General features: G+C 43.3%; 1 protein-coding gene across 5 annotated transcripts in view; it reads right to left on the bottom strand.

The window, feature by feature from the left end:
* Lmo7 (LIM domain 7) overlaps positions 1-25,554 on the bottom strand; it is a 203,882-nt gene that overhangs the window by 78,423 nt on the left and 99,905 nt on the right. For 4 of the 5 annotated variants that reach the window (XM_040751294.1, XM_040751388.1, XM_040751438.1 and 1 more), the window contains one exon: positions 15,168-15,274. In XM_040751294.1, coding sequence (XP_040607228.1) covers positions 15,168-15,274 — 107 coding nt within the window. Of the gene's footprint in view, positions 1-15,167; positions 15,275-17,274; positions 17,406-25,554 lie in introns of those variants that run through there. The other variant, XM_040751333.1, reaches the window with a different exon arrangement.

Raw genomic sequence — 25,554 nt, forward strand, 5'->3', positions numbered from 1 at the left:
TGAATTCCAGTCCAACCAGTGACACACAGTGAGAGCCTAGCTTTAAAACGTGGAAGGTATCCCTATACCACCTGCAGCACTCAGGAAAGTGGGCCCTAACTTCACCCGGACAGCACAGTAGGGCTGCCCCTGTTGGCAGAGGCAGGGTGAGCTGGTCGTGAGGATGTGAGAGTGGGTTACCTGCCCACACATCCGAAGGCTGTTAGAAAGCAATCTTTTTGCACACTGTGAAGATGCGTCACTCTCATTGGTATAATAAGGTGCTAAATGGCCAGTAGCTAGGCAGGAAAATGCTAGGTGAGACTTGTGGAAAGGGAGAGAGAACTCTAGGAAGAATGGTGGAGTCACCAGTCAGATAGGGACAGGAAAATGGCAGGAGTCATGTGGCTGCATGTAGGATGGGTTAAGTTGTAAGAGCTAGTTAGTAACAAGCCTAAACTGTTGGCCAATCTTTTATAATTAATAGTAAGTCTTGTGTGGTTATTTGGGGGTTGGCTGGCAGGACAGAAAAGTCTGCCTACAGAGAGTGAGGGAAAATAACCTCCCCCCATCACCCACGTCACCTGTGGTGTGTGAGTGAACTGGCCCTCCCCGTCACCAGCCGCAATGCTCAGGAAAGTGGGCCCTACACCTCACCCGGGCAGCACAGCAGCGCTGACCCTATTGACAGAGGTAAACTGCCCCAAGAATGTGAGCATGGGAGATCTAGTCCTGCCCTTCATTTGCCACATGGTGATGGGGGCATGCCTTCCCTGCTCCCTGCCCTCCTCCCCCAGGAAGAGATGGCCCTGGGGTCATAAGAGCAGGAGAGCTGTCCCTGCCCCTCAGCACTCAGGAGAGCTGTCCCTGCCCCTCAGCACTCAGGAGAGCTGTCCCTGCCCCTCAGCACTCAGGAGAGCTGTCCCTGTCCCTCACCTGGGAGCACAGCAGAGCTGGGCCTGAGGGTCCAGGTGTGGGAGAACCAATCGTGAGGGCATAAAAGCGAGAACTGCCCAGGCCCCTTGCTCACTGCCGCTGGGGGTGAACTTTGCAGGAGGCAATGCTGGAGAACTCACCCTGATGGTGAGGACGAGGGAGAGCTGGCAGGCTGGCAGGCCCAGAACCAGAGTTATGAGTTGGCCCACCTCAGTATCCACCCCATCCCATGACACAGGGCAACAACAGAACATCCGAGAGGAATCCCAGTGAGGAGGGCCCGGCGTCAACGAGTAGCAGAAACCAGAGGCCTCAAACCAGACCAATGACTCTTTGCAACGAACACTTGCAAATACATATAAAGTCAAACACACACACACACACACACACACACACACACACACACACACACACACACTGTGTGTGTGACTCATTGTGTCACACCAGAGCTTCCGAGATTACTCCCTTTTTTCGTTTTCTTTTCTCTTACGTTCCATTCTATTTAGGGAGGGCCTGCAAGGACAGAGGGCAGATATGAAGGAAGAGAGAAATGAAGGGTGGAGATGTGAAAGACACAAAGAATCAATTCAAAGGAAGTTTACAGAAGTGGGAGGGGTTTATCCCTGGCCTGTGTGCTGATGGGAATGAGATGCTGAGGTCATCCACTATGGTCAAGAGCATGTACTCACACATCCGGGGAATCTGACCACTAAGAGGCATGTGGTAATTTCTTAGGGTCTTCCATCTGGATCGCGGTAATTATAACACAATTGTATTGGATTACCAAAATTAAAATTGTACCCACAAACTGGATGAATCCGATTATAGGTAAATCATACCACAATAAGGCTGGGAAACTCAGACATATGATGATAAAGAGCCTCCTAGAGAGAGAAAAAACAGCATATAACTGCAGCTTGGATTTGAAGTTCGTGTCTCCATTTAAACAAGCAGGAACGTACAGGCGTGAAAAGCACTACTATAAGGAAGTCTTTGTTTAACCAAAGGAGTGAAAGAGTATTTCTCCCCAGTACCTGCCTTAAACCTCACTTTAATGGGTGATACACCCATCCCACTGAGTGTGGTTTGCCAAGCCCTGCTAAAAATACAGTTTCAGCCCTCACCCCTCCTCCCCAAGGCCTGCCTGCACCATAACAAGCTCGAATGTAGTGTGTGCACACTCAAGTCTGAGAAATGTCTGTGCGAAGCTCTCACCTCCACGTAATGTTGGACCTTAATTTCTTACCTTTAGCTAGCAACACATGCGAATGCCTCCTCTACCCTCCAGAACATCCACCCAACCAAACTCAGGGAGCTCGTGCCTAACAGATACTCATTAACAAACTAGAAAATCCCTTCACTCAATCATCCTATCTCACCGAACGCTCACAGAACCAGACTTTTATACTGGCAACAGCACCTTTTTGGAGCCATCTTGAAGGTGTCCACCATTTACTAAGCATGTGACGTTTAGCATCTGACATTGATCCCCTCAAGCACAGTTTCATATCCGTCGACTCAAGCCACCAACCTATTAGGCTCCGAGATGCCACACAGCATAAAGCAAAATGTCACTATTTCAAGTCCCTGCACCTACAAACAGTATTTTTCCTTCCTTTGTATATGTATTAATAGTAAACTAGAAAGCTCAATTTTATTATCAAACATCACCCATCCAATAGTTAAAGAAATATTCTGATTTTATTTTTCTGCTGTATTCTCACCTTGGGCTGCTATTTATTAACTTTGTGACTTTGGTAACTAAAATGCTACATTGACAAAGGAAAAGTTCCGTGAAGATTTCTTCCTGTTAGTGAGGGTCATTCACCTAGAACCTAGAAATGGTTTCTAAGGGCTTGGTGAGTGAAGAGGAGCTCCCTGTAAGGAATTCAGAGTCTGACTCAGGCCTGGACTTTGTACTAGCCTCACCGTCTGACCCTGGCCCCATCCCCCTCACCACCCCAGCAACCAAAGAAGAGTTTCATCTTACTGGAATTACACAGTGCTATTTATTGTCACACTTGATGCTCTCCACAGAGCACCTGTTTCAATCTTCTGGAGGCTCCGGGTATAGCAGGGCTTAGGGGCAGCATCCACTAAAATATAAAGAATATAACTTATCTAACCCAGTAAGAGAGAGAATATAACTAACTTATCTTTTCCTTAGAACTGGGATTTTATCTTTCCCTTAAAATTTGAATTCTAGAATAGTTTCAATAGTAATTGTTAAAACTTTGTATAAATTTTCATAGATGTAAGTGGTGACAAAAAGAAGTCTTGTGTTATATTTCCTGACTTGAAGACAACTTAACTTGAAGCTAAGGATGCAAGTGGGTGCAACTTGTTGCTGTTTTTCAAAGACTAAGCAAAATAGAGTGCAAGGAACTGGTAAACAAGGAACTATCTAAGAAAAGGATATTTAGTAATATTTATTTCTAGACAAGTTCCATGCCAGTCTATAAAGGTCAAAGTGTGGCAGTGTGATCCCTAGCAATTTAGATTAGTAAAGCTTTTACTAGGTCTGCTCCATCAGCATGACAAATATGATTGAACATCCATAAATATCTGCTTAAAATCCATAAAGGCATTTATGTACAATCTCAAAACCTATAAAGGCATTTATATACATCTATCAATGAAATTCAAATAATCATTTCTCAACCATAGTTCACCTAGTTTAAAACACCTGTGGTTTAACATCATACAATTAGAAAATCCTAAGGATCAATGATCTTGGATTTGGCATATTTTAATATACCAACTTGAATAAAGGTAAAAACAAAGCAGGAAGAAAATCTAAAGACCAGAACACAGAGGAATTTGCCAGGCATCAAACGTGGCTGCATCAATCATGTATACAAATTCACTTTACAGTAAAGCTGACATGCTTAAAGACAGACTTTTGACAATGCCGGGCACACGGCACAAGAATAAGACACAGAAGTCCAATTTTCAGTGCCAGTTAAGTCTGCTGAGGCAGCATGGCAAAGGAGGCATTCCTTGACTAAGAACCTAAAGTTTGATTATTTGCCCAAGGTCACCCAGCCAAGGAAGTCTGTCTTCTCTCTGCTCCATTTCACTTCAGGCATCTGAAGCAGAGGGAAAATGCCTGGCTGGGCTGTTTCTCATTTAGAAGTAAGTTCAGCAAAGACACCTGACAGTCTGATAACCCTTAGTTAATACATCTAAACCCGAGTGAGCAACAGGAGTATGTCCGAGGCACTCTGGGCCCTCTAACACAACAATTCCCTAATCTCCATGCTACACCTCACTCCAACCTGTGTTGCCTTGGAGTTGACAACTATGAATCATAGGATTCTCCTTAACACCCAAAACCAAAAATGAAGATTTGGCTCATCTTTACTCAAGGTAGAAGACAGATGGTCCTCGTTTCCCTTATGTGCCCATACATTTGGAGTCTATATACGATGAATATTAAATATTCATTGGATGTTGTTTTAAAGTTGCCGGAGAAAAGGTCTACAGGTGAAGAAGGTAGCGGTCAGTACCCCTACCTATGCCTCACCACAAACCCACCCTAGCCCAGCAGTCCATCGAAACTGCTGCTTCTGTCTACCTTGGAAATAGTTATGTCCGAAGCTGACGGGCTACAGCTTAAGCCAATGGTGTCAGTCTTTAATAACGTAGACGCCCCTCACCAACATTTGTTGTTAGTCACACAAAAACAAGGAGGGGACACTGAGCTTTATTTCTCAGTAATCTGGCATCCCACATGTTCTGGCTACCTACAGGTCATGATAATGTCACTCAGACCGTCTGTGGTGCTTTGAATGAGAATACCACCCAGAAACCCCTATTTGAATGCTTGACTGCCACCAGGGGATGGCACTATTGGAATGGAGGTGTGACCTTGTTGGACGGAAGTGAATCCATGAAGGTAGAATTTTAAGGTTTTCAAAAGCCCAAGCCAAGCCCAGTGGTTCTCTTGCTGCTGCCCGCAGATCTGGATGTAGAACTCTCAGCATCTTCTCCAATACCATGTCTGCCATGCTTCCCTCCATGCTGATAATGGACTATACCTCCGAACCTTTAAGCAGTCCCAGTTAAACGTTTTCTTTTATAAGAGTTGTCCTGATCAGTTTCTCCTCACAGCAATAGACAAAAGGCACACTCTCCTCCCAGACACAGACCCTGCCCCTTTGGAAAAGGAAATTTACCTACAACTTTCTGGAGCTCCACTCTTCAAAGACACAGAAATCTGTGGCGTGAACTATTTTGGTGGCATTTTATAGGTTTATGGGTAAAGACAGTTTTTAGCAATTTTCTCTCCAAGTATGAAGCAAAAGAGGCCTAGTAACTGGTCAGTCAAATTGCTTAACCGCCTACACCGAGCACCAAATCCTTGAAGGCCAATTTCCACATCTCAGTAAACTGTAGAGAAAAAATACAAAGCAGAAGCATTTGGGAATAGCAGCTGTTGATATTATTGCAATGAAATGAAACAGCAGAAACTCTGATACTTGATACTTTGTGTCTCCCCCAAATTGTTCTGAGTCTGCAGAGCAAACTCTTGGTAAACTTTGGATTTAAGGTGTGTTAAAGCAAACAGTGCCTAATTCAAAACAGGTGCTTCTCTCGGACTCACCAAATCCTGCTTTCTTTCCTGTAAAGTTTAAGAAAAACGGGCTAATCTAAACTGTGTTGGTTCAAAGTATATTCTTAATCTGATTTTTGGATGATAACATTGTAAAAACCACACTGATCACATTTAAGAATATTAGTGTGCACCACTTAGACTTATATGACAGGTTGACTTTCCCCTGTATGTCTCTCCAAAGACACTAGCACTGTTTGCCTCCATTACTGTGTGTGTTTGCTCAGTGGTTTCCCAGGCAACAACGTTAAGCTTTTTTGGAAGATAGAGTGATGACTTGTATGAGTCTGAGAAATGTAGCCTGAAGCCTTCAGTCACGGATCTCACCCAAAATGTGGGCTCAGAATGCCAGAAACTATATCAGGAAATTTCCCTTGAACTTTTTACTCTTTCATTAGCCTTAACTTTCCAGAACCAAATGATAACCAAATAAACAACTTCTTATATTTTTGGTTGTGAGCCTAGCTTTTAACAGCTGAGCTATCCTGCCCTCCAGCACCAATAAACAACTTCTATATCTGTTCTATTAAATACTTAATAGCCAAGTTCTACTTTAAAAAAAACTACCAGATTAAAATGTATTTTAAAACACATTAATAGAAAACACATTTCCTATGTTTGTTTTTTTTTATTCTCATCACATGTGAGTAAAACTGGAAGAGTAACCATACTTGTTCACTCTATTACAATTTAAAATATTGATGCCATGACTAGGCAGCATACTTCTAATCAAATAATCAAGGCTTTTCATACTTTGATGGGACAAAGTGGCATGGCCCAGAGGAAAATTAAGTAGGTTCTCAGTGGACAGCAGGACTTGCAATGGCCACTTGAGCTCAGTCAAGTTCATGACCAGCTGTTCCATGAAGAGAACAAAAGTCCTCCAAAATCCTTTCCCACACCAGCTTCTGACCTCATCTGCCACACCTCTGTGACCAAAATGACACGTCACAAAAATGGGAGGGAAGGGGGCAATGCTAAAAATAAGCCAATAAGTAAGGCAGAGGCCTAATTAGGTTTGAATGTGCTATAAATGGCATCCTCTGAATGTGTGAAGTATTTCTGATTCACTCTTCCTTATAAAGGGAAAGCTGAGCAGTTTAGAGAAATAAATTCAAATGGCAATCTTGACAGTTTCCGGAAATAACAGTGAAAAATGGTTTCTTTAAAAGTTGATTAAGGAAATCACACGTAACATGGTGGAAGCAGACAGTAGTCCTCTCATCCTAGCTTTCCTTTACAAAATCAATCCTATCAAGTGGATTGAGCATATATTCTTTATTATTCACTTAAAGGGGCCGGAGAGGACATGCAATGCTCTTGTATAGTATCAGAATACAGTTCTCAGCACCCACATAGGATGGCTCACGCCTGCCCCGGAAGTCCAGCTCTGGGACAACCCCACACCTCTGGCTTCTGCGGGCACCCGCATTAATGTGCATATACCTACACCTGTAGACAGAATGTAAAAGAAAAATATGTCTTTTAAAACCCACATCTAGTCAAGCATCTATTCCCAGTAAGAAGGACCGAGTCCCAAATGCCCTACAGCCCTAAATTCGACAAAATAAAGACCTGTAGGTGATAAACACAAGTAGTCAGAAGTGCCTTTCTCCAAGGCATAGGTATGACCCCCCCAAAAAAAGGTGGCTAGACTATGCAAATGTTCAGAGTAACACATTAGCAATTACTGAGCACTTAACTAAATGCCAGCACTACACTCTTGCATGGTGATTAACCAGCCCAACATTCTCGGGAGGTAGAGTACCACCCAAGCTGCAGCACTTTCTAGATTTCAGGCAAACAACAATTACTTGTGTCATATTTAGTGGGCTAATTTCAGAGTTTAGCACACAGCATGATGAAGAACAAGCAAGGAGTTATCATCTGCCATGACGTCAGGCTTGCAGAGAAGCCAATCCACCACAAGGAAGAAACATGACCTGACTGATGTCTTTTGCCACCAAAATACAGAGGACAGAGTTAGCCCAGTTCAGGAGACACCAAAATCAAAGATGCAAGCTAAACTCTTCTCGCTCTAAATTTTTTTGCTGGATCCCAGAAAAAAGTGATTGAAACTCAATCAGAGGTTTCATTGAAACAGTCAAACAGCTAGGGAATGGTCAACTTCCTTAGTGTTCACAGTCTCCAAAACTATGTCACAGCCAGGAAAGGGGAACACCCGACCTCTAATGCTGTAGACTGCTGGGTGGATCCAGACAGATAGTTTACCAGTATGCTACCAGCTTTGAGAGGAGGCTTACTGTAATTGTTGGTAAAGTGTCTCATTAAAGCAACACTGGTGACTTGTCATAAGAAATTATTTCACCAGGAATGCCTGCTTTGCAAAACTATTTCCTTGCCTTTAAGCATTACAGGAAAGTTCACAACCTAACGTGACCCACCCTATTTTCCACCCCAAAACTCTTAGATGTATATTTTAGAATTCACAAGATTGAGGATGGTACATAATCATAATAAAAACACATAGAAATGTTTCTACTATTTCATGTAAATACACAAGTGTAAATATGTAATTGTACACACACCAGATGCAAATATGTATTATTTATAGAACTGTAGAAGAATTGACAAACTTCCACCAACTACTTGGAAACACTCATGGTCCAAAGTTCCCCTGTTCCTTTGTTTCCTCTTTGTGAGGGAGTGATAAACACACCCCTTTTTGATGCTGTACAGGTTCCAGAAAGTGTTGTAATATACCACATCATTACGGTGACACGTCAAAGGCAGTTGAAACCAGAAGTTCAGTGACTGCTTTGGCAGGTCAGCTTTGAGTGTGATGTTGAGAAGAAAGAGAGGAAGGCTGGATAATGGAAAAGGATGCTTCTCTCTACCTTTGGAGCGTGACCAGAGAGTGTGTATAATTAAAATCCAATTTCCAAATCAACATTTATACTAGGTACCAAACAATAAAAGGAATAATATATGCTCCTTGTTTTTAAATAGTTTTGTGATTTGGTCAAAGCTTACATACAGATGAATAAGAACTTAGAAAACCCAAGTAGAAATTCTGTGTTCCCTCCAGTTAGAAGAGTTCCTTGATTAAAAAGCCCAAATGATTGTACTTTCTTACAAAAGAATACTTTTCTCTCTTCAATGGTATCAGGAGGACAGGGTCTCAGGTAGTTCAGGCTAGCCTTGTTCTCATGTGTAGCTGAAGATGATCTTGAATTTCCCATCCCTCTCTCTCTTTCTTCCACATACTGGGATTATAGACATAACTAGCACATCTCCTGTCTTCACCTCTGTGGAATTACAGGCATACATCACCTGGATTAAGGGGATTCGAACCTAGAACGTTGAGCATGCTGAAGAAGCACTATTTACCTGCTGACTGACAACTCCAGCCTCCTGTGGGCTCATCTCAACATGATATATTCCAACTGTCTGTCAAACTGTCAAGCAAATTCCATCGTATTTGTGGATTGTGGGCACCTGTCTGTAAATCCTGTATCCATCTTTTGATATGATAAACAAGTACGTTTCTCCTCTATAAGCAAAATTTCCTCTCCATGGATGAAGTGTCTTTTTTCACTAAGATAAATTCAAGCACATATTACTTTTGCCCTCACACAGATGATCGGCTAAAACAGGCCAGAACATAGCAAGCAACTCAGAGAAAAAAAGATTTAATGCTCGTAGCTCACACAGTTAGCATCAGTTGGGAGGGACCAAAGAGATGACTCAGCACTTGCTGTTGCAAATAACCTGCATTTGGTTGCTAACACTCACAAGCTCACCGCAGTCTGTAACTCCAGTTTCAGGGGATCCAGCACCCTCTTCTAAACTCTATGGGCACAGACATACGTGCAAGCAAAACACTCACTTGCATAAAGCAAATCTAAAAGGAATGAAATCTAAACAAACAGCTGATAGACTATAGATTGCCTGAGCACATAATTATTTTTCAAAATTGCAAATATTATCTTTCTTTTTTTTACATTACCATACAAATTAATAGACTTCCCCATGACATTTTCATGCATATGTCATTATACCTTTTCCACCCTCCATCCACTGGCCTTTTCCATTAAGGGCATGTAATCTTTAAAGAGGGACTCGTTAAGCAGAGGTGTCCCAGCAGACGATGAGTTGAAAGACTGATGTCTTTCAGAAAAGTTCCTAACTCCTGGGGCCTTGTTATGAAACAAATGCTATCAGATGGAGGAAGCAATGGACAGTCAGAGTCCCATGGAGCTGACTCATGTCGGCTGCTAATCAGCTCAGCCATGGAGTGAAACTCTTTGAAGCATGAACACAGGTGAGGTCGCTTGTGAGGAAAAGACCCTGGCCAGACCAGAGTGTGAAATCGCAGCCAGCAGCCAGCAGACCAAAGCAGAATCAGACCCTGTGGCGTTTTTAGATTTGAAGTAGAGAACGCTAAGGAAGAGCTAACATACAGAAGCCTTCGATTCTGGGAAATGGATTAAGAACTAGAAATAAACAGAAAAAGAAACCAAAACAACAACAGAGATAAATAAAAGCTCCATTCTGCTCAGACTTAACCTCACACCTGTCTCATGTCCCTCAATCATTTTCAGAGGCAAGGACTGTTAGATACTCAAACTTTGCAGAGGAAGAATATACACCAATTTCACCTGCTGGCCTCCATCAGGTCCTCTGACCGCCCAGAGGAATTAATGTCCCCCTCCCAGGAAGTTCCTGTCCTCAAAGAATGGTATAACGAGACACAGATGTACACAGCACAATGGACTTCCTTTCTGCCCCTTCTTCTGGGAAGCAATAGGAAGGGGACATTTAAAATAGTAACACACAGTGACAGGTGGAAGTCGCCACGCTCAAGTGACAGATCCAAGTTTGGGTAACGCTTTAAATACATAAAAATGAAGACAGTAAGATACTCATGAAAAGACGAGTGTCTTGCAGTAAAAGATCTAAAACCAGGCTTAAATTTGAAATGAATGGGGGGATGGGCAAACAGCTCCATGATTAAGAGCACTCGCTGCTGTCCCAGAGGACTTGAGTCTGGTTCCCAGCTGCCTAGAACTCCAGCTCTAAGGAATCCAACGCCCTCATCTGACCTATGAGAGCACCAACACACTTGGCTATACTCTCAGAGACACACACATACAACCACTTCAGAAACCAAGCATATAATAATCTTAATATAGAAAGTACTCTAAATTATTTTACCTTCATGCAAGAATGCAGATAAATGGGTAAGCACACACACACACACACACACACACACACACACACACACTCGGACTCCATTTGACAGACTTCCAAACACAGTGCCATCTGTCAGCCTGAATGACTTCACAGAGTTGTGACAAAAACCAAGCTGGCTTCTGAAGCCAGAGAGGCTTGCACGCCTGAAATGTCACTTTGAGCCTTCCATCATTTTCACAATGGAACAATATTAACACTAACTTTACTTCTGACCACTCTTCCTGTGGCAAGTAGCAAGTGTTTAAAAACAGAAAAAAAATTGTGATTTCTGTACCCTTAGAGCTATACCTAAGAAGAAAAACTGAGAAAACAGCACTATATAAATTATATTTTATGAAGTGTTACTAACCTACACAGTGAGGTGCTAAGCCCATAGTAGAGATAATACCTTTTATTTTTGTGACAGAAATACTTTGCTCAACAGCACTGTCAGTCTGTAAATTATGTTATGAACAGAATGCTTCTGAAGAAGTGTTAAAATCTAGATTGGAATGCTGAGGGGGTGGGTAGAGGAACAAACATGTTTACAGTCTGTTCAAATCTGCAACTTCAAATGTTTGACAGAAATTGTTTAGTAGGCTCGAGAGAAGGCTCAAGTCGGTAAAGCACGTTCTGGGTGGGCAGATTGTGAGGACCGGAGTTAGGGTCCTGAGCATGGGCCTGAAGGTTGGCATGCCTGTAACTGTAGCACTTGGGGCGGAGATGGGCAGATTCTGGGGTCTCATCAGCCATCCAGACTAGCCCACTCGACAAGTTTCAGGACACTGAGAAACCCTGTCTCAAAGACAAGGGAAAATTGATAGACACCAACTTCAACCTCTGGACTCCACGAGTGTGCGCATAGGTTAAGTGCACCTATACACGCGCAGGCATACACACACACACACACACACACACACACACACCATTTTAAATGTGTTTTAGTTTATAAGTCAGAAGTTGTTAAACATATACTGTTAAAACTTTTAATGTTCAGACTGAGCCTGCCACCAACTCCCAAGTCCCATTAAGAGAGGATCTAGGACTTCTTTTTTTTTTGGGGGGGGTTCCGAGACAGGGTTTCTCTGTATTGTTTTGGAGGCTGTCCTGGATCTCACTCTGTAGACCAGGCTGGCCTCGAACTCACAGAAATCCGCCTGCCTCTGCCTCCCGAGTGCTGGGATTAAAGGCGTGTGCCACCAACAGTCACTCTGTGCCTCTCTTTCTGACCGGATACCATCACAAAGACCTGGATGCTCACTGGGGGAGTTACCGGTGTGCTGCGCTGCTGCAGTGCCTCTGTGGTCACTGGGTAGGCGGTGCCTCATGCCTCATTCCCCAAGGATTATGGATGTTCAATTCAGTGTGGCTACTCAGTAAAATGGTTAAAACGATGTGAGAGAGGCTTCACGGCCACAGAGTGGGTTAACCCTGCATCTCCCATTCATGGAGAACGAATCCTAAGTTTATTTATTAACGTTCTGGAAAGAAAAAGTAAACATGAATGCATCCTACTGATTTGTAAATAAAACCCAACACAAAAATGAGCAGAGCCATTCAAATGTACTTAACAAAACTTCAGACTACTTCTCCCTGAAAAGCAAAACACCCAGGGAGACCAGATCGTATATGACTGCATACAACTACAGAAGTATAAAGAGTACCTCAGTTCCGTTCCATTGGTGGACATTTATTGCAAATTAAATTCTGAGTCACAAACTACTGAAAAACAATGCACTAGGACCTGGGTTCCTATACTCCCTCACTGCCAACAGCTCTGTTAATGCTACCGTTCTCATTGCTCACTTTCAAACACTCGGTGTGCCCAGCATACATGTCTCCTCTGCCCACTGACAAAAACACCTCCTGTTCCACAACAGAGAGCCTATTAACTGATCCTCTTTTCTCTTGGTATACATCACAGCTACCTTGCGCGAGAAGCCAAGGCCAGCCCAGGTCTGTAAGCGATTAGATGCAGCAGGAATGGCAGCACATTTAAAATAATCAAATGGCTCACTTACTACAGTTGGGCTAAATTGAATGTTTACAGATGAGCAAAACAATCTCAGAGCTCTACACACATTTACACACTCAGACAGATCCCAATGAGCCTTGCCACTGAAATAAACACACTGTCATAGAAATGTAGTTATTTGACGACAGTAAACGTGAAGTGACATCATAGTAGTGTCACCAGTCAGAGTCTTTCATTTCCTGGTGGCTATTTTGTGCGCAAACATGGACTCCTATGTCTTCATCAGAATTTCTGAACCCCAGAAGCATTACCGCCTGGAGAAGCAAAACCCTCCCTTGTTGAGTCTGTCCTGTGGGCTATGGGTCACTTAGTGTCACCCTGACCCACTCAATAGATGCTTGTGGCATCCCAAACCAACTATGGCAATCAAAAATGTCTCCACACATTGCCAAATGTCCCCGGGGAGGGGGGTGGAGGGGGGACACGGGATGACTGCCTCAACAAGAGAACCACAGATCTAATCAATGCCAAGTCCTTTAATCTAGCATAATGACAGGACAAGAGCTGACCTACAGGAATCTGCACATTACATAACAACCTAAACTAAAACTAACAACCACACTTCTCTTCACTGAGCAATTATTTGCCTTCCTTTAAACCTGCTTCCTTTCATGTAAAGTTCCTTCTCGAAGCACAAGGGAAGCCATTTGCCAGCGATCTTCAATCTTTTCCGGGAGGGACAGAGCCAGCCACTGCAGTAGACCCAGAGCTCACCCTCCAGGGTCGGCTAAGACACAAGCACGGGAAGTTCTGAAGCCAAATCGGCTTGGGCTCTCTCAGCCTGACCCAGGCACACCTTGCCATGACAGGCTTGTGGTTTCCACTCAAGCAAGTTGTTCTGCCGGCTTCGTGCAACCCCAGTTTCACTTTAGCAGTAATTTAATTTCACTGAAGGCTGGGCTCAGGTACTGACTTCTTGTCACCGTTTTAGGCCCAGCCACTCCTGAAAGCGACTCCAGGCAAGTCCTATGTGCAATACCCCTGAAATTAGGGGCCAACGAACATGTTTCGCCTGGTTCTCAAGTAGAGGCTGCTGAGTTTCAAAGTGCTGTGATTGCAGAGGGGAACTCACTTCACCTTAATACACATCGCCCGCTTAAGGGAAGCAACAGTTGGAAGGCTAAAGTTCCTATGCCCAGATAGGTCATAGGAAAAGAAATTAAATTAACAAACGCACTTCTGAACGGAAGAGAGAAGGATCTTGGGTATGGCAGAATAAGTATTTTCAGCAATACAATTTAGGATTTGAACTTTCAATTCAACAGAAATGTGGACAGACTCCCCTTCCAGGCATGTATCGCCTCTGTGGAGTAGGGAAAGCACTACAGAGAGGTGGGTGTTCCTTTGAAATATTTACTGTTCGATTTTAAAGGTGCTCGTGCTGATTAAGGCTTCAGGTTAGATTACCAGGAGACAGCGCAGACTACCATAAATATTTGTGGCATTGTTTGTCTTCCTGAAACAATGGCCATGTTTCCGATTCCCTAGTTAATTTTAATGACAACTAAGGCTTCAACACTGGGACATTAAGCACGTAATCTTTATCCAAAGCATAGACAGGGTTTTCCCTTTTCACTATTTCTACACATAGAACTCATTTCCTCACTTGAAAAAATGTTCATTAGGTCCAAAAGCCTGGATCAGGAGGCAGGCATTATTTCAGAATTATATAACTTCCATGTCACATTTACCTGTCGACACAATTGTATTCGTGATTTCCTGATTGTAGATTAGGCTTGTAGGGGAAAATTCTCCTCACAGCTTAAAACCATTTTCCTGAAACCATTCACTCACACATGAACACTACTGCCCACATAAACTCCAACAGAACAGCCACCGATATGTGTGCATGTCCACTTTTACCTTCTTGTCCAAAGTATTAAAATACTGGGGAAGGGTTCATTATTTTAAAAGCAACCACAATCAATGAGGTCCTTCCAAATATTAACAAGTAACTTTCACCGGTGGGTTTTTGTTTTTCTGTTAGCAATCACGTCCTAGTTCCAACTACCTAAGAACACTTTAAACTGATTATTTTTAAACTTAAGTTATGGTAGTAGCCTCTAAATTCACTTCATAATTATAATGAATATCATCACCATTAGCAACCAAACAGTATCGTGCTGGAAAACATTAAAATATAAACTGCCACTCTGGTCAGTACAGAGATTTACAACAAGATCATGGCATGGTATCAATTACAGCTGGCTTCTCAGTCCCCAAGCCATTTTTTAAAGTCTATTTTGGAATGAGACAGAGAGAGGAAAGATCGTTCCATAATCACAAAATCTCTCAGCAATTATTTTCACTTAAGCTTCAAGCCTTTGGTTTAAAAAGATATGCGTATCTATTACAATTATATATGGCATATTTATTATACATGTAAAACACACCAGTGAAACTTACTTGACAGTGACTCGATTTGATAAATCCTGTAGATCCCCGGGATGAAAAAGCTGGGCTTCTTTCAATCCAATCTGTTCACAAGCTTTCAAAAAAACGTTTACATTATCCTGTGAAAAGAATTGGAAAGTGATTGTTTAGCCGAGCTTGCTCTCAGACAAAGGTTACCAATTTTTATGATACAACTTCCCAGCTTCAAAGTCCAATTATAGTCAGCAAAATAGGCGGTGCAAGAACACATAAGTGTATCTAAAAGGACAAAAAAGTCGATGGACACGTATAGCCTTCCAGTCTTCCAGAGCAGAAAAGGTGGTGCTATCTTATGCCCGAGCGTACACTCTTTCTGTGATCTTTGTGACTGGCACGTTAAACATTACCTGTTATAGGACAAGCGCCTAGCCAGTGAGCAGTAATCTACACTTTGATGTCAGCTCCGCTCTGCAAACAAACGCCTTCCCTCTTCCCAGCTTCGCACGACAAGCTTCACCTCTTTAAAAATAACTCCAGCTACTGACATTCACCCACCCAGAAACTGTTGGCAGGGAAGAAATACGAGGAGGAACATTCTGTTTCTATGATTACAAATTACAGAACGGCTGTGGAATACCACACCTGGAATCTGGGTTTGGTTGCTGAGCCAGCTCGTGACAGGCACAGGCACCATGCTATAGGACCAAGGAGAAGCCAGGAGCTTATTGGCTGAACCGTACCATTGGGGCGTGGCCTATTACTCATTCCCTGCACCTGTCTGAAGGGCTGCCTCCAAAAAACATTGGAAACCTATCCCCCACCTCCAAGCCTGCCCTGCTATCTAATTTCAAAACCCCAATCCTCCATTCACAAACCAATGCTTGCCATTATGCTAAGCTGCTTCGAGACCACGCTAAATTCTATTTTCAGTGGGCTGCACTGCAACCACACACATTGGTTACCAGGATTAGCTTTGGCATCGCCCCTTCCTGCTCTTGAAAAAGAAGTACTTTGTGAGGCTGAGTTCCTGGTGACTCCGCGTGTGTACTCTTTTCCTTTGCTTTGCTGGGGCTGTGAGTAGGGGAACGGCTTGCTCGCATGCTAGCACACGCTTGTCCACTTAGGTTGGCTGGCAACACCGACTCTACGGCATGGGCCTCCCTGGAACCACACCCACCTCCCTCCCGAGTCCAGGTCCACAGAGCAGAAGGCAATGTGCCACTTGGAGGTAGCAGTACTTCCTATACACAGGCAGCAAAGTCAGGATGAGAGGGACAAATGAGAAGAGGAGGACGATTCGGCAGCTTAGGTTCCTCAGAGACTAAGGGGACTTCAGGAAAGGACAAGAGAAAGTGTGACCAGAGAAACAACATGAACTGCCAAGGAAGGGAGGGACACCGGGAAAAAAAAAAAAAAACAACAGCAGCAGCAAAAACTGTTTGTGCAAATGGGGTGCTCTAACTAGCTAGGAACTAAAATGTTTTATCCTTTGAAATAAGTTGGCCCCAAAGACCACAATTTCTAGGGGGTAACAGAGTGGAGAGAAACTGAGGAAGACACCCAAAACTGACCTCTGAACTCCATATACATGGGTTCATATATACATACACATATCCATGCATACATGAACATGTACAAATGACATGTGTGTGCGTACACACACACACACACACACACACACACACGTATAACTTCCTAGCAAAATTCCAGTAGAAACACAACGATAATTTCACTTTTAAGCTTACAGCTTCTAAATGCTATTCTATCTATAACTATTTGAAAACACAAACCATTTTAAGAATTCCCATTCTCTGAAGAGCAGACAACAACATAACTCATTGGGCCAATATCCCACACCGGGCAGGAAGCAAGTCTCACATAAAAGGGGGAAAAGAAAATATTAAGCATTTTCATATCTGCCTGCCGAACTTGCTTCTGAACACTTAAAGTCACATAAACTGAGACTATACGGCAGTAAATGCTTACCTAATAAACACAAGGCCTCAAAAGCACGGTGCCTGGAACCACAAATAAATAAATCATAAAGTACTGAAACTAAATCAAACATAGAATAATATGGAGGAACTAAGTAAGGGTAAAAAACAACCGGCATATTTCACAAAAACATAATGGCACTCACCTGGTGGACGAAATGTACGAGCTGATAAGGCAGAAGCCATAATCCCTCAAAACCATTTAAGTATTTAGAGAGAAACCACTTCAAATCGAAAGTGACGAGACTCCAGCAGGAACAAAGTTCAAGGAAAAATACAAGTGCGGTGATTACATCTTAGACTCGAGCAAAGCTTTTTATCAGCCACAAAGCAGAATGCTGTTTTAAAAGCTTAGTGGTACTCGGTCAAAGCAGGGAGACGCTCTATATAAATTCACACATGGCCTATGCACTGGAAGTGAGTTCTACTCCAATCAGGATTGTAACCTACATCATGCATCTTGGACTGGGGCCCACTGGTAATTTATTTCCTGCAATTTCAAAGGATCTAGGCAGCACATTGCCTCGGGGGATACACAAAATTATAAAATAAAATTTCCATGTCTGTTCCAACATCAGGCAGCCACACCCAGCTCAGCATAATAGAAAAGAAAGAATTTAGCCCTCACTAGATGGAATTATTTTCGTTTGAAACTATCAAAAAAGGAAGGGGGTGTAAAACAAAACAATAACACCAACAAGGTCCAAATGGAAATCAACCTCATCTAATTGGCCTGGGAGCCAGGACTAGCTGTAGGAAGATTAGTTATGCCTCTGGCCCCATTTTCCTTACCCAGGCAGTGACTGGCACACAGATCTACAACCCACTACACAGGGCAGACAATTCTCTCTGCAAGAAGAGGGGTGCCCAAAACCCCAATCCCTCACAAAAGATTCCATAGCCCACTTATTAGAAAAGACTTCCCGTCAAGGATCCTGCTTTAAACACAATTCCCCCACCTGCAGTGCCAACAATAACTTCTCAAAACAAACCAAAATAATAATGATGATAAGCAAAACATAATGATAAAACTCATTTGCAGTGTTTGCATGGGAACGAAGAAAGACAAATATGACAGAAAAAGAAATCTTGCTATTTTCACAGTCTCTCCAGCCCCCCCTCCACCTCTGATTAATCATCAGGGGAACAAAAAGTGGTGTTTACTAAGGCTTTAGGATAAAAATGCCAGAAAGATCTACAGAGTTCCCCAGCTCCGTATCGGTTGATTGCGGGACCTCCGTTAGGCAATGCTGCAAAATGAATGATCCCCAAACGGCTGCATCAGAGACAGTGGCGTCAGATAATTTCACAGATTCTGGAATGTGGGGTTCTGACACTGAGGACCCTCATCAAACTGTAACTGTCAGCCCAGTCTGCAGCATCCAAAGGCTTCCCTGGTTCTGTGGCTGTTCCCAAGGTGACTGACTCATGTGGATGGCAAATGAGGGCAGATTTTAGACGTTTCCACACGACTACCTGCTAGAGCCAGCGATGTGAGAGGACAAAGCAGAAGCCCACTTCCTGGCTTTTAAAGTCTTCTGTCATTTCTATACTGTTACAAAGACCAGCCCTGTTCAGTCAAGACTACATCAGGCCATACACACCATGTGAGAATCATCAGGCCACAGAAGAATATTGGCTCCAATACTTCAGAGTCTGGACACTAGTGATTCACACCTCACTCATACAAAAAAAAAAAAAATTCACACTCTCTCCCAAGGCCTCCGGAATTCTGGTTACTAACATATTTGTTTAGCATATGTAGTGTGTGTGTGTGTGTGTGTGTGTGTGTGTGTGTGTGTGTGTGTGTTAGTATGGATGTATGCACGCCGCAGCACACATGCTGAGGCCAGAAACAACTCTGAGGAATTAGCTCTCTCTTTCCACCATGTGTTCTAGGAATCAAAGAAGCCAGGTTGCCAGCCTTGTGTGGCAGATGCCTTCACCCACCGTCTGAGTTAGAGTTGCTGTCGCTGGGATGAGACACCATGACCAAAGCAAGTTAGGGAGGAAAGAAATGTTGCAGTCCATCACCGAAGGAAGTCAGGATAGGAAATCAAACAATGTGGGAGCCTACAGGCAGCAATTGAAGCAGAGGCCTTGGAGGGGAGCTGCTTACTGGCTTGCTCCTCACGGCTTGCTCAGCCTGCTTTCTTTTTAAACTCATGACCACCAATCCCAGGGCTGGCACCACCCACAGAGGGGTTGCCTTACTACCACCAACACCATCAGGTACCAAGAAAACGTCCTATAGGCTTGCCTACAATCTGATCTTAGGGGAGCATTTTCTTTTTTGTTGTTTCTTTCGTTTTTTGTTTGTTTTTAGAGACGGTTTCTCTGTGGTGCTTTGGGGTCTGTCCTGGAACCTGCTGTAGACCAGCTGGCTTTGAACTCACACAGATCCGCTTGCCTCTGCCTCCCATGTGCTGGGATTAGAGGTGTGTGCCGCCACCACCTGGCTCTAATGGAGGTATTTTCTTAGTTGAGGTGCTCCCTCCTCTCAGAAAACTTTAGCTTCTTATCTAGTTAATATAAAACTATCTAGTACAGCCACTGAGCCATCTCACTGGACCATAAACCCCAAATTCTCATCTCTTATCAAGGTGAAATCAAAATGTGGAATTATCATCAAAGTCGGCTCCGGTTTTGCATGAGGTTTCAAAAAGTCCCACCCTGAAGTAGAGCCATTGAGTACAGCTCCTCTCAACCCAACCACCTGTGAATAAAAAGGAAGTGCCGTTCCTCTTGTCCTGAAAGCCTGCTTTACATACATGTAATACCTACACTACTTTCATGGCCAAAGGTGAGAGAGACCTCAGAAGCAAAAACTGATAACTCCTCATGATATCTAAATAGCTCCTTTTTGTTTACAGCGTTGCTATGGGGATAAATGAAGGCAAAAGCACCAGCAGGGGGAGGAGGGGGAAATACTGAGACACAAGCCTTCTCCACTCTGCAGGTGAAGGTGTGGAGAAAGGAAAGGCACTCAGGGGACCAGGGGACGCCTGTCCCTGGACAAGCTGGCTGTTTTCCCATTAGGACCCAAAGCCAGGGAACTGGCTTCACAGTTTCTGGTTCCTCCCCCTGGAGTCTTCAGGTCACCTTAAGCACCATCTTTTCCCTTGCAAAGTAGCCTGTGTGAACAGCAGCTCTCTCAATCAGCTTCCTGTGGAGAGCCCGGACGACTAAATATTCCAGATCTTCTTGAGCAGACTGCCAGTGCTTCTGCAAATACCATTCTCTGGAAGGAAAGGCAGCTGCGGTTCCAACCTGACCAGGCTCGGCTGCCTTTGCAGAGAGCCATTTCTCAGGAAGCCTTCTCTACCTCAGTCTCCTAGAAAGACTGAGGGACGATACCCTGCAGCACCTTAGAATCCCAACTGCTGGGCTGGACAGCTCTAAGCACTACGTTAATATTCTTTCTAGGAACCCAGAGGATTTTATAACCACACCCTCGACTTCATCATCAACCTTGTTTTCCTGCCAATGATCTGAATTTAACCTGGGCCTGAAAACTATTTCCCAATTCCAGCACCATTTACAGCTGTCAATGCCAGTGACGCCTGTGAGCTTCATGTTCATTGCTCCATTCTTCCCCATCCTCTCCTCCCGGCTTTTCCTATAAACAGAGAGCAGGATCCGGACTGGACTTCAGCACTCTCGAACTCTCACTACAAAAGCAAACGAAAACTCTGTTGTAGACCACCTAGCTAATTGTATGACTCCTCGGTACACTGGAGTGACTTAGCAGAAGGGGAGAATCACCCTGAAAGCTGGCTTTCATAGTAGTTTCACAATAGGAAGTACAGAATATCACTAATGTGTAGCATAAGTGTAAAGAGATTCTGCACTTCAGATGCCCTGGTTCGGGATATTCAGCTAGCAATAAATCAATTTCAGAGCCCATGAAAAACAGTGGATCTTAAAGCATAATTTAAGGAAAGCTGGAGAGATGGCTCAGGGGTTGAGAGCCCTGAGCTGCTCTTTCAGAGAACCTGGGTTTGGTTCCCAGAAGCAACATGACAGCTCACAACCATCTGTAACTCTAGGTCCAAGGGACTCATGCCTGCCTCTGAGTTTCTGAGGGCATTGAACATACAGTGTGCACAAATACACGTGCAGGCAACGCACTTCCACACATTAAAAATAAATCAACTCTGAAAGGTAAGAGATGCTCAAAAATACACTTTAAGGAGTCAGGCATGCTTTGGCAGTAGTTGAACTCAATGTTGTAGATGAGCCTTCCTGAATAAGGAAGACCACGAGCTGAGCTCAACCTGGGCTACACAGTGATACCTGTCTGCAAAGGGAAAATGGAAAAATGAAAGAAAGTCAAACACTAAGGTGTATTTCAGTAGTAGAGTACTTAGAAGGGAGGAAGGGAAAGAGGGAGAGAGAGAAGGGGTGATTCCCAAGCAAATACAGTATTTAAAGGGCAGTTAGATAAAGTCAAGGAAGAAAATCTAGCACCCAGAGAAATAAGACTAAAAAAAAAGTATTATGAAACACAAGGAAAAAGAGGAAGTTTCCAGAAGGGAGAAAGGGTACTACAATGAGCTGTAATCATGAGGAATGCAAAGTACTCAAATAACTTGACAATGAAGTGCCTTTAGTGACCATACAGTCATTTACTAATAAGTAAATGGATGACAATGAGACTAGCACCTGGCAAAGATTCCTCAAATCCAGAAGCCCTTTCACTCACTTGACAGTCAGCCTCCTGGTCAAGCCACCTGCCACTCCTGAAGCTGTCACCGTATCCCACCACGTACGATGTTCACTTTCTGGAGGGAACATGGGCAGGAAACAGCTCCCACATTCTGTTAAGTCCAAATACAAATGTGTCCCGCCTTGTTCCGTTATTGTCCAGTTCTACACAAGTACATCTCTCAATAGTCTGGGCTCTGTCTTCACTATAAATGCTGAACATGGAGTGTGAAGGCAATACGAAGCTGACAAACATTCAAACCTTGGGCCAGAGGTGACACAAGCCTTTGCTAAGGTCTCCCCATTTGAGCCTGTCAAACCAGTTGACTTCTAGAAGCATTTAATCGTTTATACATTCTCAGGTTACTTTAGCCCATTTTCTGTCCTTTTCCCAGAGTCAGAAATCATTGGGATGAATGTCAGGGACCTAAATTAAATTAGCCATACCAGTTTTTAGTGAGCTCTCATCATCTACATAAGGACACTCCCCTTTTGTGACTTTATTATTTTCTTCCTCGTCCCAATCTCATACTCATTTTCATGTCTTCCCCTTTGGAGTATATCACAAGGAAGCAATGAGAGGTTCAGCCGGGTGCACATGTGTGTACACCGACAGCTGAAGTATTCCTAAGACACAGACGCAGAAATAGTTCCTATGTCCATTAACTAAACAACGGATGCACAAGCTGCAAAGTCAGCTTTCAAGATTGTTGTTCACCTATTAAAAAGCCACAAAATACGAACATGTTTTGCAGGTTAGGTGAACTTCCAAACCAAAATGCTAAGTGAAAAAGGCCCATACTCAAAGGTCACATGTACCATTTAAAGGAAGCATCCAAAATGTCTATGCCCTTAGAGACAATGCAGGCTGATGGTTGCCAGGGACTAAAGAAGGAAACAGGGAGAGACTACTTAATGATGAAGAGGTTTTACCTTGAAGTCCTGAAATGTTCAGTGATTACATGGTACTATAAATACCACTAAATGATTAACTTTGAAATTCATGTTATATGATTCTCTTCAACAAATTATTTTTCCACTATGTTTAAAAATGTAATGTTCTTTTTGAAAAGTGTGTCTGGAGAAAAGCAATGTTGATAAAATGCTCACCATACAAGTAGGAGAACCAGAGTCTGATCCTAAGGATCCACTTAAACATGCTGGACTTGGTGGCACACACTGGTAGTCCCAGCTCTGGGAAGCCTAGACCTTGATGACTAACCAGTCCTGTCCGCTCCGTTAACAGAAGCCAATGAGAAAGCCTGTCTCAAAAGTCAAGGTGGATAGAGCCTGTGAGATTGTTCACTGGATATTTGCCAGGCAAGCCTGGTGACCTGAGTTTGATCCAAGGAACCCACTTAAGGAGGTAGGAGAGAACTGACTTCAGAGTTGTCATCTGACGACCTCATGTATGTCATGGCATGTGCGTACCCAAACCCATGCATCTTACAGGCATACATACAACTGATAATAAATTGTAAAGTTGAGTGGCTCCTGGGGAGCATTCAAGATTGACCTCTGACCTATACATGCTTGTGTACACACACACACACACTTTAAAATGTTGTGCATAGTCTAACTTACATGAATAATACTATGTTTCAGATTTATTTTCCATTACACATCAAATTAATCATTATCAAAAGTCTGTATTTTCATTGATACCTCACCACCGAGGCTTGTTTCAGCTCCTAAGCCATTTTGATTATTACTTGAAGGATCAAATATAAATAAAAAAAGTCTTCAGTGATAAATTAACTGTGCTGACTCCCTAAGGGCGACAGAAGACACCACGTCCCAGGATTCTCCACATGACAGTTCCTCAGTATAAAAGTAGACATGCAAACATCTAGTCACTGCATGCAAACACTTGGAACCCTTTCTGTTACTATTTCCTGAGTAGATAAGGTCAAGAAATGTCTGTCTGAAACAAGAGTTTTTATAAAGACAAGGCTAATAAAGGATTCATCACAGATGACTAAGCTCAAAGTCCCAAGCAATTATGAAAGTAATTCAAGTTGTGCTTAGGGATGGGAGCCCTGCAAAGCTTAACCCAACGCTCCCAGAAAATACCACCTGGAAATCCTACTCCCCCATCAACACAAGACTCTTCTTGTGGCTTTAGGAGTAGCAGAAAGGGACAAGGCTCCTGCCAACAAACCTTTAAAATACAGAAGAGTACGTGATATGTAAGATATAGAGTAGATAGCTTAGGTCCAGTAACTTAGAAGCCCTGATTTCTTCCCTATTTTGAGGCAGCATTGATGTCTCAAAATGTTCACAGTGATGCAGAGGCAGGCATCCTCTGAAGCAAAGACATCCAACTGAATCCGTCTTCTGAACAATGATTTCCAGACACCTGTTGGTCCCATGCAAACAGAGGAGCCATGCAGATGAAGTTGATACACAGCAAAGCAGCCAAACAGCAGCCTAGCAGCTTGCCACAAAGCAAGGTCACAAAACACTGTCACTGGCAACACCCAGGAGCTTGAAAGACACATGGAAACTGGGGTTTCATTCCAGACTTTCTCAAACACAGCCCATGTTAAAGGAATATTCCCCAGAAGTCTTCAGAGAGGCAGAGAGACAAAAGCATTACCAAGTAGAACTCAGTATTCTCAACTGTGCCCTGAAATCCCTAGAGAGATGCTGGAGTCTATATTATACAACCCCTAAAGTACTTTAATTCAGCTTTCATGGCATATAAAAGCAATCAAATTTCTTTCTAAGCAACCACTAAGTATCAGGGTGACTAAAATATATTTAAATTTGCATTTTAACTATGCAGATCCCATTTAAGAAAGAAGTTGGGAAACAATTTGATCAGTTAGTGCTGGCTGCTTTGGGGGGTGTTTTAAGAGAGGATCTCACTTGCTTCAAATTCACTCAAACAGCCCAGGCTGCCCTTGAATTCATGTCAATTCTCCTGCCTCAGCTTTCTACCAGCTAATCCTGGCTTCTTAATATAAGGTAGATAATTCTCAACCTTATATCTTACATTGCTTAGATACCAACATATAGTAAATATAGTTATCAACAAATGCATCCATATTTTATGGGTATCATATGTAAATATCCATTGGCCCAACTTTACATCTTATTTATGAGGAAAGGCAGCAGTCTTATCTTTTTTCTGTTGATTTTTTTGAGACAGGATCTCACTATATAGCCCAGACAGAAAATGAGGCCTCATCTTGGGACCGCAGGTGTATCTCACCATAACATGCTTTGTTTTTTGTTTGTTTGTTTGTTTTTTTTTGAAGTTTTCTTGGTTATCAAAGAAAAGAGCTCGGCCACTGTTCAGAGCAAAGGGGCTGAGGCCAAGGGCAGCAGCTAAGTCTTGTAACACAGGAGAACAGGAATAAAGACCAACAGGAGGAGAGAGGAACCGCCGAGAGACTCGGAGGGACCAGGGGATTATCCACGGCTGCAATGCCGGACTTTTTGCCAGCAGTGCTTAGCAGAGAAGGAGCAGGCACCACCACAGTGAGAGGCAGAGCTGAGAGCTGGCGGTTCTGGGCAGCACAAAGCCAGGGGAAAGGGGGCCCTGGTAGAAGCAGTTGGCCCACGTGTTTCATTAACCTGGGACACACTGGCCTACACAGAAACAGTAACGGGCTTTGTCCAGTAACAGCATGAAGTAGTTGACAGCTTCGCGCATTATTCAAATCACACTGTGCATCAAAAGTGGAGTCATTCTAACTCACCTTCTCTTTAAA

The sequence above is a fragment of the Mesocricetus auratus genome, unplaced genomic scaffold (assembly GCF_017639785.1).
Source record: "Mesocricetus auratus isolate SY011 unplaced genomic scaffold, BCM_Maur_2.0 Super-Scaffold_2245, whole genome shotgun sequence".
Taxonomy (NCBI): Eukaryota; Metazoa; Chordata; class Mammalia; order Rodentia; family Cricetidae; genus Mesocricetus; species Mesocricetus auratus.